A 12,823-nucleotide genomic window follows, 5' to 3' on the forward strand; every position below is an offset into this window, starting at 1 on the left:
CTCTTTCTCCTCCTCTGCTGCCGTCACCAGGCCCTTGGCGTGAAGCCAGGTCCATACGTCCTCGGGTGATTGAAAAATATGTGTTGTCTCTTGGTCTATGATCTTAAGTTTTGCTGGATAAAGAAGAGCATATTTGATTTGTAGAGTGCGGAGGTGCTGTTTAACCGCCATGAATGACCCCCTTTTCCGTTGCACTTCTATTGTGTAGTCTGGGTATGCCGTTATTGATGTATCTTCGAAGTGCCAAGGTCCTTTGGTGCGAAATAATTGTAGGATCAAGTCCCGAGCGTGAAAATTCAGGAGGCGAGCTATGAGAGGGCATGGAGGGGCACCTGCTTTAGGTAGTCGACCTGGAATTCGGTGGGCCCTCTCGATGGAGAACAGGGGTGGGACGTCTTCATGAAGCACTGTGGATCTGAGCCATTTTTCTAGAAACACTTCTGCGTTAGGTAGTTCAGAGTGCTCAGGAAATCCAATGAAACGGATGTTGTTTAGTCTCGAGCGGCCTTCCGCATCTTCAGCTCTGCGGTGAAGGACATTGAGTTCCTCTTGCATGGATGCTATTTGTGTTTGTATTGATTGAAAAGTTGGTGGTACAGTCTTAGTGATTGCTTCTGCCTGAGTAACCAGCTCTGCGAGTTTACGATGATCCGCTCTCACCAGATTAACTTCTAATGAGACTGTGTCAATCTTGGTTTCCAGCGAGGTTTTGGTATCTAATATTGCTTGCAGAATTGTCTCAAATTGTCGCTGTAGTGTAGTTTCCAATGGGCGAAACTGTTCAGTTTGTGATAGTAGTTCCGAAGAGTCAGTGTCAGTTGTGGCCATGGTTTCACTGGTGGCTTTATTGGGTCGCGATTTCCTCATGGAGGCAGTGAGCGAGAGAGTTATATCTGCGTGCTATGACCTTTGTTATTGATCCACTACGAGTGATTGTCTCGTTATAACACTGTTTTATATATGATGTAGTGATTAAAAGTTTTGTGGGACTCCTTGGGCGTGTCGCTGTGTCATTCAGTTCTTTAAAAGGTGTATCAGTAAACACCCAGCTGTTCCCACGCAGGAGGATATCCAGATGCTGTTCACTGGCAGTACCCAGTGTTAAGTAGTGCTAGGGGTATTTATTAGCATATCTTTTAGATAGGCAGAAGAGCGCTAATCTTAATGCTTATAATGTATTTAGAGGATGCCTTGGGAGTATAACTGTAGCACTTCGTTAATTTATTTTACTTTCTGCTTCGTGATTCACAATGTTCCTGGGCAGCAGCCCGTTCTGGTCTTTTTACACCGGCCCAGGGATTCAATGGGCCTTAACTCGGCACAGGTGTGCACAGCCAGCAGAGGAGAGAGGAGGAAAAGCGAGCAGCCCTTCTATATGAAAATTGTGTGGAGCGGGCTGCTCCGCGGCACGTGCACCGCCCTCCCCACAACTGCAGTGCACCTACCGCAGTATCCCAGATCTTGATAGTGGTGCGTGCCTTCCACGGTTGCCCGAAGCAACGGGGGCTGCCGTCCAGCGCCGAGTCGGCAGATCGCGCGCACACTGGTGCGCTTCCGAGGCACCCTCACCGTTCACCCCGGGCAGGCTGGCAGCAAAGACGCTGGTGAAAGTCCGGCCGCAGGCTCAGAACACGGGATCAGCTACTCCGCCGGTCAGGCCACCATCTTCGTCTTTACAGACGCCGGTCACGAACGCCGCGTCGGTTCACACCCTCGCGGGCACTACCGATTCATACCACCTCAGCCAGCGTAATCACAGGGACTCACTGTACATATGGAGCTCCCTTGGTGGTTATGTATGCAGGATATTGATCGGGCCCTGCGCGGAGCTCGTTTACGAACCTCCTATGCGGCCGCCATCTTGGCCACGACCCCCCCTTGATTCCGCAGGTTTTAAGGGATATTTCCCAACACTGGGCCCAAGTCATTCTCATTGCCTCGGATCGGCTAAGAAGTTTGTGGTACATGGACCTGCACCTCTCCCTGTTCCACCCCGGTCTGTCTTCCTTTCCAGTTGGAGAAGCAGGTACTGCTCCCCAACCTCCGTCCCTGAAGATTGAGCAGGTACACAAGTTAATTCCAACTGGCGGCAGCATTAGCGTGTGTCATTTTGTCTGCTTGTTGTGATTCCAGCCAAAACGGTGTACGCTGGAAGGTGGAACAGACTTGTCACTTGGTAGGGGCCGATAACAATGCAATTATTTTGTGGGCTCACCTTTCACACATCCTCAGATTTGCATTCTTGTTAAACCAGCAGGGGTGCCCTGAAGGTACAGTCAAGGGATTCCTACATCCTTGTTGGGTTTTCTGTGTTTTCCATACTTATATAAATTAGCAATTGCTATGAAGGTTTGAAAGGGCCTTACCAACACATTCCCTCCAGCCCACTTTGCTTTGCTACAATGAGATGTCATTCTAGTTTGGACAGTTTTACTGGGGTCTCCTTTCAAGCCACTACACAGTTGCAAGTTGTTTTCTTAATTGCTATCACTTCAGCAGGTGCATCAGTGAGTTGCAAGCACTAAGTGTTGTTCTTTATTTACTTGTTTCTCCCCTCAACAAGGTGGCATTGTTTCTGGGGCCGACATTGAGCCAGCACTCATTACTGCCTTTGAAGAGCTATTGCGAAAATGTTCATATCCAGTCTAATGCCTTGGATATTTAGTTGAGTAATCAGCAGATAGGTGAAATATCCACCCCAAAGATCGTTACCAAAAGTAACGTTCTCTTTCTGAGTTGGTGGTAATGGGTTTACCAGACTAATTGTGTATATGAGCTATGTTGCAATTTGCTCTGGTTGCTATGTGTTATGTTGGGTTTATGTTATTATGTTACAAGCTTGCTCAAATGAACCTTTAACTAAATAGGCAGTGGAGAAATGGAGAAGAAAAGACAGACGACTCAACTGTTTTTAGTGTAATAAGAAACCATGTATTTTTTTTATCTTGTCTGGCTATCAAATAAAGTCAGTATTGAGCAGTTGTGAAATACTGTTTTGTCAGAAATGTAAAGGAAACCAACCATTGCGGTAGTGTGAAGGAACGGACATGCTTAGCAGCAGATTATTCATTACTAATGTATTTCCATTCATGCTCCAATTTGCCTTTTCAGATCCTCCTCTCTCGGTTCCACCACCTCCTGTGCCAAAGACAACTCCTGCTACTGAGACAAATCAGCCAACAAAGCCAACACCACCTGCTCTTCCACTGAACAAACCAGTTCCTCCCCCACTGCCACCACAACCGCCTAGCCGTATCTCACAAAAGAAGCCTATTCCAGGGTAACACGTGCATATGATTTGTTTTATACAGTAATTCATCTCTCAGTCTTTTAACCATTTTTATCACTATGGTGTATCCTGTTTAATTACTGCAGTTTAATTACAGTGGAGGCCTTTTCATGTTATAAATATCTGTGAACTCTTACATGACTATAGTTGAAATAAAGGAAGCTGTAATTCGTCTTTAGTTAAGGCTAACACCTCAGTTGAATGAGAAACCTGGTTTTGCAAGTTGTTTAATTTTGCCCCTCCACCCTCTGGACCAGTTTGCACTGATTGGAGATAGAGTTCTATATGGCATCTAAGAGTGTGGCAGATTTGGTACAGATTGGTCAAACAATTAAATTGACATTAAAGCGGGGGGCTTATCAAATCAAGGGGTGCAAATACATTTGATTTCCCATAGATTTTTAAATGTGTATAGCGCCAAAATCACTAAATGACTACTCAACAAATTTTTATGACATGGCAGCCTTTCTTTCATTACCTTTTCTTGATTTAGTGAAAATCAGTTTAGCTGTTCTGGAGATATAAGGCGAAATGTTAATGTCCAGTGCACATGTCAGAAGATCCCCATATTTAAAATTGTTTGTAGTCTAGAAGATTGCGGACAGTGTGAGGCAGTGCACATGTGTACTATAGACTCCCGCTTATTCTCCTACTATTCGCTTATTCTCCTACTATTCACAAATCTCAAGAGGGGAAAATAAAAAGAATGAAGCATTGCTTGGTAAGCCTTTATTAATACTAAATTTATGCTTTAGAATATATCTCTCTATAGCAGCCAGTCCAGCTGGCCTGGGAAGCACCTGGGGGTAAACATACCCAGCTGGCCTGGAAAGCACCAGAGGATAAACATAGCCATCACACAATATGCCCAGTGGTTGAAGAGTTCGTTAATTCCCTTCCCTTGGCTTGTCTAAGATACTGGAAAGGGTGAAGTGTGCTGATAACTCCTACCTTGCCTGTGCCTATTCAAGAGATCCTCAGTCAGTTAGCATTTCCTTTAGTTTAACACAAGGAACTAGAAGGCTCTGTGGTTGCATCTGATGTTCAGGGGTCTTATAGGAGAAGGCAAGTGCAAACTCATCCCACAGCAGGCATCTTATTTCCCACTGAAGTTGTTTTGAAGAAGGGTTCAGGAACCACATATAGATTTTATTTCAGAATATATGACCCTTGACAAAGAAATCATTTTAATGATTGTTGCAATGCCCATCAATGAGAGCGATCATTATAGCCAATTTTGGACATCCTCTTGGAACTTGAAAGTTGCTTTCAAAAAAGGGTTCTTGCTTATCTCTGCTGCCTGATATCGGGCACTTGGTACTTAGCTTAAGGCAAGCATTAATGCTCACTTATTTCTTCTATGACGGCTAGCCTGCATTCAGATCAGGCTACAGCACAAAAACTGCTGCCTTGCTCATCATATATGATGACCTTCTAACCACGGATGAAGATTACCCCTACCTCTTGATATTGGTAGATCTGTCTGCTGCCTTTGGCACAGACGAAGATCCCACCATCATTTGCTCCCTGCATTCTTTGGTGGGATTCACCACCAGTGTCCTTCACTGGTTTTCTATCTATCTTTCCACTGACACCAGTTTGTTCACATGGACACCTCCATGTCCAAAAATAATCTCTATCATATTATAGAGCCCCCCAAGGTTTCATACTATCCCCTGTCATCTTTACCTTCTATTGGGAGCTGCTTGGTTCTCTTCTCACAGATAATATCATTAAGATTTACCAGTATGCTGATGATGCACAACTCTACCTTGAAGACTCCTCTGCTTCCAATATCCCACACCTCAAACACATCATCCAGACCTGGATGTTCAGTACCTACCTTATTCTCAACGTAACCAAGACATAATTCTTGTTATTATCCAAGAACAGCAAATAAGAAACCATACACAGCTGTGAACCCCATCTTTCATTGAATCCTACGTCACTTGAAACATAGATCCTATTATTATGGACCTTATTCATTTCAGCGGCCTTGTGGGCATCACCATCAAATGGTCCAAATCCAACATATTCCCGATCACTGGTGCCTCATGGGCCTTTGAGTCTGAGTTGCCCTTGATGTGGGTTGAAGACCCGATTAAGTACTTTGGGATCTGGCTCAATTAGGACCTGGACAAACTATGGCATGCAAATTACAGACAGCTGATGACAATGGTTTGAGGACCGAGTGTCAGCCTGGACAAGACTACTGCTGTCTTTTTACAGGGAGATTTGCCATGGCTAAACTGCTGGGACTCCACATATTCCCCTACGTATTTACTAACCTCCCCATACACTTGATGGCTGATTTCTGTAAACGTCTTAGGTCTCACCTAAGAACATTGGCATGGGTGGGCAGACAGCCCCGGGCGGCATGGGAGGTGCTGACTCTCCCATTTGACCAGGGTGGGTCTTGCGCCCAAGTTCTTTACTTCTACTGTGCGCAAGCACAATATGCCCACTACTTGCTACACCCCACTCTGTTTCAGTCACACACAGTGCCCAAACATGATCATGTTGACCCTTACCTGCTGCAGGCTGCTTTGTACCTCCCTCCCAGATGACCCCAGACTCCGACCGACTCAGCAGCTTGCACAGTCTGGGCGTGGGACACGCTGTGCCAGCGGGTGTGACTGGATCATTTGTACGCCTCGGCGGTGTCGATTAGGGGCCACACTTTGATCCCCGTGGCGGCTGGCGTTTGCCCTCACAGCTGCGTGCGACAACTGCAGCTATTGTCTTTTGGGGATGTATGCCAAGAGGTTAACTTCATAACCCTGCATCAAGTGTTGAATGATCCTACCTCTGCACCCCTGGATGTCCTTACTTATCATCAGATACTGGCAGCCCTGCGAGTCGTGCCTGGCACTTTCCGGGCAGCCCCGCAGACATTCCTTGTCCTGGAGAAGATGCATACAGCTTTATAGCAGGATGCAGAAAACTGCACTGATTCACACAACGACGTGGTCCCCCGTCCTGAACACCTCTATCAGAGAGAAATAGTGGCGGTACTGCTGCTCTCAGTCTCAGTAAGGCCCTTTCCCCCAATTTACAGGCTTCGCTTAATCCATTTTAAGTACCTGCATAGAGTGTACCGTACACCTGTACAGCTATACCAGATGGGTCTAGTGGACACAGGAGCTGTTTATGATGTGCTGCATCTATTGCTAACTTCTTGCATTTGGCATGGGAGTGCCCCAGAGTTGTGCAAATTTAGTCTGAAGTCTTTGATGCTATTAAGCAGATTACAGGCTTCACGCCTGAGCGGTCACAGATGATAGCATTATTTGGCTATGTAAACAATGCTTCCCCCAGGGGTGCGTAAACTTACTACTGTCTCATTGTGGCTGGCTAAGCTCAGGATGGGTATTCACTGGGATGTTTTGGTTGGCCTACTGGCTGCAAGATGCTGCTTACTGTCAAGAACAATGGGTAACCTAATTGGGGCTGATGCTGGTACGCTCCCTATGGAAGGACATTTGAGCCCCGCTGGTGGCCTATCTGGCAGCGCAGAGGAATATAGAGGCGGGACGATGACTGTGTTGAGTGTTCGGATGCTGTTCTGTGATTCTCTCTGACTATGCTTGGCTGGGATGCTGCACACGCTTAATGGAAGGAGCATTTACTTTTTCTGAGAGGGATTTGCTGCGATTGTGGCCTCCCGAGTTGCACTGTGAGCGATTTGCCTACAGCTGTACAGCATATTGTATTGTACTGTATTGAAATACTTAAATGCATATGACAGTTTGGTTCGCTGAGTGGCTGGGCACCTTTTTTCATTTTTTTTTTTTTTTTGTCTTGCTGTTTGTTAATTCTCGCTTTTTGTTCTATTGAGTTTAGAAGTCTGTGTTTGCTCTTCTCTTTGTTTATACTAAATGTTAATTTTTTTTTTAAGAATGCTATGTCACTTGGATTCTCCCTGGACACCAACCTCTCTCTCAAGGAACACATTGTAATTAAAAAAAAACAGACAGTGGTACCAGCTTTCTCTTTTGAAAAAGAGACTTCAGAACTTCTGTTTCAGCCCTTGTGCTCTAACATCTGGATGGGGGTAACGCCCATCAACATGGCCTTCCAGACTCTCAGGCACATGTAAAGGCATCCTATATGCTGCAGTACTTTTTATCCAGGCCCTGAAGTAATATGATCACATTGCTCCACCCTGACGCAACTCCATTGGCTCCCTTTGCTGTCCTGCACCATCTTCAATACCTACTGCTTCTAATGGAATCTTCTACCTGCAGATTCCTAATCTTTGATTATTCCAGGCACCATAATGGATTTGGAAACATCTGAAATAGTTTTCCAATGCTAAATTCAAATAGACATGAGGATTGGCACCTCAGTTACATCATAGGAGGTACTAAGATCCCTGCCTGATGCTCTGACATCAGGTGTTTTTTCTGCATCTTTTAATGCAAGTCCAGACCTTGTACAGAGATAATTTTTTGCTCTAATAATCTTGTTTTGGGTGCAATGTAGGGCAAATGCCCTATATTGAAAAGGTCAGGTTTCAAACCCTGTTGTTGGTGTGTGGTCATATGTTGATTTCAGTTCTGTACAACAGTAGTCTTTAGTATCGCAGTTTGAGGTATGACACATCATTGTGTACCCTGCAGATGAGAACCCTAAAGGGAGTAGCACAGCTTCATCATTTGATGACACCCATCTGTGACACGACTGCACAAATGTTTCCGATCCAATCTAGTGCCAGGAAACAGTTAAATCAAGGAATCTGTGGGAAGAAGAAGTACACGGTGCAGAGAGGCCAGTGGATCCCCAATTGGTTTGCAGAGGCAAAAGTAGATAGGACTAATGCTCTATTTGTGGTAGTGGGGGTGAGCAGTTAGGCTTATCAGAGGGCGGTGCTAAGCATTTGTTGTACTAACAGAGGCAATAAATGAGACACACACTCAAAGAATAAATCCGAGACCAATTTAGAAAAATAACACTTCTTTTTATATATACTTTTAACCCATGTAAGTTTTCAAGCATAAATACTTTTTAGTTAAAAAAATCGACATAGTGCAATTTCAGTGTTCTTCAATGTTAACCTATAGCAAGACAACACAGTCAGCAAACAAGCACTTATTGACACCTCATGGGACCAATCTTGTAGACGTAAGATACGTACTGGGCAAGGGTCAGGACCACACCAACAAGTCACTCCTTCTGGGGCGGTCGGGTGCAGAGGTGCAGTATGTGTCGGGTGCCTTATGTATTTCAATAGGGATTGGTCTCTCTGGATTTAGGCTACAGGCTCCGGCAGGGGAGCCAGTCTGGGGCAAACAACAGGTAGGTCACAAACATGGGGTGCTCTAGATGTAGGTGCATCTTTGGTCCTCTTCTCCAAGGCCCAGGGGCAACGAATGCAGATGTGTCCTTTGGCGTCAGGTTTCCATATCTGGGAGCAATTGCGGTTGGGGGGGTGGGGTCCAGTGGTCTGAGGCTGGAGGTGTTGTCGGGGAGTTCAGGAGGGGTGAAACCAAAGTGTACTCAAGGAGACCTGGGGGACGTCATTGACACCAAGGGTCACTTGTACTGGAGCCAGCGGCGACGGATGCACTGGTTGCTTTGGATGTCTGGTTTCTCTCACTTCAGAGGATGCAGGAGAAAGAGCCTGAGTGCAGTGGCTGCAGGCGACTTCAGGGAGTCCAGGGGTGAAACCACGATGGACTCGGCCCCTGGATAGCTGGGGGACCTTGCTGTCACCTGAGGTCTACTCTCACTCGAGTCGGTAACTGCAGGTGCAGTGGTGTCTTCAGGTGTCCGGTCTTTGCAGTCCCGGAGGCTGCAGGTTCCTTTCCTTGGAGTTGGTTGAAGAGCAGGTCCGCTGTTCACAGGAGACTTGAGTCTTTTTTAAAGCCAGACAGTCCTACCAGGTTTCTGGGGGTACAGCTGCAGAACGATGCGTCTTTGGTGCAGAGTCTGTTGAGGAGTGCAGACAGGCCGTCAGGGTAAGTAACAGGTCAGCTGCTCCTTCTCGTCCTCTGCTGGTGCGTCTCTTCTTTGTCTTTTTCTTCTTAGGTCATCAGGATCTGAGTTCTAGGCTTCAGGCGTGCCAACTAAATACTCAATTTAGGGGCGTTACAGGGAGCGGCAGCTGATAGCCAGTGAGCTGACCACCTTTAGGGTGACTACAGCCTTTCAATGACCACTTTCGCTGGGAAGTGGAGATCACCCATTTCTTCCAAACAAAGATGAAGGAATTTAAAATGTAGTGTTTGCTTCAGCTCATCCACCTTAGGAGTGGGACTGGCATGAAGTGGGCACACCTCCTAATCTGCCTAATTTTCCCGCCTCTTCTGCTGCAAAAAGTGCCATCCAGACAGGGGGGTCAGTCATCTCGAGAGACGGGGTCGCATTACAAATGTGGGTAGGCCTTTGGATCTTCCAGTCCCGGAATGTACCTTGTGCCTGGATGAGGTGCTAACATCCCCACCCAGTGCAGGCTTTTGTGTCTTGACCCCGAGTGCTGGCTCTCACCATAGGGGTGGGGGTGTTAGAAAAAATGCCTAAGGTGGCTGAACTGGTCAGGACCAGTCAGTCAACACACTAGCAGCTGGTAGGTTTTAAGGGGGAACCTCTAAGGTGCACTCTGGGTGCATGTATTAATAAATCCCCCACTGGATTCAAAGAGAGTTTATTAATCTGAGATGTTTGATACCGACTATCCCTATTTTAGGAAAGTGACCCTTTTTGGCATGGTTGCCCCCCTCCCCCTCCAAACACACCCCTTCACCACACACACAAACACTTTTTGCATGATATTGATGCTGATTTGACTGAGAGTGTGCTGGGATCCTGCTAACCAGGCCTCAGCACCAGTGTTCTCTCTCAAAAACTGTATCATTATTTCCATAGTTCGCATACTCCTGGCACACAGTTAAGTTCCTTGTAAAAGGCACCCTTGGTAGCAAGGGCCCTGTGGCCAGGTAAGGTCCCCAAGGCCTGCAACATGTATTATGCCACCATGGTACCCTTCACCAAGCACATGCACACTGCCATTGCAGCTTGTGTGTGTTGGTGGGGAGAAAAAGAGCCCACAAACCATTGCCTATGGCATAGGTAAGTCACCCCTCCAGCAGGCCTTACAGACCTAAGGCAGGGTGCACAATACCACAAGTGAGGGCATAGCTGCATGAGCAGTATGCCCCTACAGTGTCCATGTCCACTTTTAGACATTGTAAGTGCAGTGTAGCCATACTGAGTACATGGGCTGGGGGTTTGTCATTATGAACGCCACATCTCCATTATGGCTTCACTGAAGACTAGGAAGTTTGTTATCAAACTTGTCAGCACAATAAACCCACACAGATGCCTGGGTTGGATTCATTGAAAAATGCACCCAGAGTGCATGTTAAAGATCCCCCCTGTATTTTAGCCAAACTTCTAGTGCAGGACATACCGGTCTGTGCCAGCCTGCCACTTTTAGTCCAGAGGACCAAGATCTCCCATGGACAGCGACCCTTTCCAGAATGAAACTCCAACAAAGGACTCTACAACCACCCTGGACTCACGAGTCCTACTCACTCTGCACCCGACGCCCACAGCCTGTGTCTAGGTGGCCCAACAAACTAGAGCTGGTCCCCAGACGATTCTGACCTAGTGTCTACCCTGGTTTGATCCCTCCTGCCCACCACATCAACACCTGCAGACTAAATCCACAGGACCCCTCTACCTGTGAAGGATCTGGACGAAGATACCAGATGTCAAAAGGTACCCTGCACCCGCAGCCCCCTTGCCTTGAGGAACCCAACATCCAGAGCAGCAATGTGCAGCAGGCGGCCCTCCTCACTGTCTAGCCTGTAGTTTCTCCGAACCGCCCCCCTGGACCTAGTCTGCAGCATACTTGTGACCCCTGGGGTCCCGCTAATGAAAAAGCATTGGGAGCCCAACGCTATGTTTGCATCCAGCTGCCCCAGTGCAGCTGAGGGTGTGGGTTTGGTGCTGATCTGTGGCCCCTCTGGTCCTCTCCTAAACCCCCAAGGTCTGCCCTCCAAAGGCAAGGGTACTTACCTGCTAGCAGGCCTGATTCCGGGTGCCCCCAGTATCCAATGGAACCCATTCTAAATCTTGCAACAACTTTGACCTCTGCACCCAGCCGGCCCCGTGTTGCTGGTTGTGGGTGTTTGGGATTAACTTGAACCCCAACCTTTGGACATCCTAACCCCCGGAGACTGGAACTGTAAGTCTTGCACTTACCTCAAACTGTACTAACTTTTTTTCCCCCCAGAACTGTGTTTGAAAATTGCAGTGTCAACTTTTAAAACAGATTATTGCTACTTATTTGAAAACAGTCTAACTTACGAATTTGAAACAGTGGTGTTGATGTAACAACACATATTGTTTCTACATAAAAACAAGTGGCCTGAAGTTAGTCATTGAGTGTGTCCTTCATTTATTGCCTGTGTGTGTACAACAAATGCTTTGCACTAACCTCTGATAAGCCTAACTGCTCGACCACGCTACCACAAAAGAGAGCATTGGTATTATCTACTTTAGACTCTGGGGAGCCCCTTGACTCTGTGCACACTGTGTCTCATTTATATATAGTATATATACAGAGCCAGCTTCCTACACCTATGTTCAAAGAAGCAATCATGTAGCTAGGAGACGCTTAGTGACCAGTGTCCAGCACATGTATTTAAAATGGCTTCCCTGGTCACTTACTATATGTGGCACGTAATGGTCTGCAATATGGTAGTAGTGTACACTAATCACTGTAGGTCAAGTGCAAATGCAAGTCCTATCCCACCGCTGCCACCAATGTTAGAAATTGGGGTCTCTAATTGGCAGTCGGTTTGCACCCTGTCCAAGTAGGGACCCTCACTCTAGTCAGGATAAGAGAGATACCCGCTCAGATAACCCCTGTTCACCCCCTTGGTAGCTTGGCACGAGCAGTCAGGCTTATCTCTTAAGCAATATGTAAAGCATTTGCACATAACACACAGTAATAAGTGAAAACACTACAAAAGGACACCTCACCAGTTTTAGAAAAATAGCCAATATTTATCTATTTAAAACAAGACCAAATATGATAAGAATCCAACATACAGTAAGAAAAATATGAATTATGCAAGGTTTACTCAAAACTACAGTTCCTTGAAGTCGATGGCTCCGCCTGGGGCTATCACGCCATCGTGATCAACAAAACCAACAGTTCGGGCCGGCCGCGGCGTTGCGGGCCAGCTACGGTGTTGGGAAGACCCGCATACAGTACCTTGGATTTGCAGGGCGTCGTGATCCTCGCAGTGAGCTCCGGAGGGCAGCGTCACTGACGTCGCGGTGTCGGGTCCGGAGTCGGTGCAGGAGTCATCGGGCCCTTGAGGTTACACGTGTTGCAGATCGAACTCTAGGCTGATGAAGTCAGGTGCGCCGGTGTGGATGGCGTTGGGGCTGCGGTGCAAAGTGGGACAATGCGACGTGCGGTGCCCACAGGTCACTTGCAGGCAGCGGCTCGGTGACAGCGTCCAGCGGCATCAGTGAGACCAGGGCTGCGGTGTAAAGTGGGGCGGTGCGACGTGCGGT

General features: G+C 47.0%; 1 protein-coding gene across 6 annotated transcripts in view; it reads left to right on the top strand.

Moving 5' to 3' along the window:
* The window catches only part of ASAP2 (ArfGAP with SH3 domain, ankyrin repeat and PH domain 2), a 916,066-nt gene that overhangs the window by 790,322 nt on the left and 112,921 nt on the right, over window positions 1–12,823 (top strand). For all 6 annotated transcript variants that reach the window (XM_069235900.1, XM_069235899.1, XM_069235896.1 and 3 more), the window contains one exon: window positions 3,112–3,280. In XM_069235900.1, coding sequence (XP_069092001.1) covers window positions 3,112–3,280 — 169 coding nt within the window. The remainder of the gene's footprint in view (window positions 1–3,111; window positions 3,281–12,823) is intronic.

This window comes from Pleurodeles waltl, chromosome 5 (assembly GCF_031143425.1).
Source record: "Pleurodeles waltl isolate 20211129_DDA chromosome 5, aPleWal1.hap1.20221129, whole genome shotgun sequence".
In the NCBI taxonomy this organism is placed as follows: domain Eukaryota; kingdom Metazoa; phylum Chordata; class Amphibia; order Caudata; family Salamandridae; genus Pleurodeles; species Pleurodeles waltl.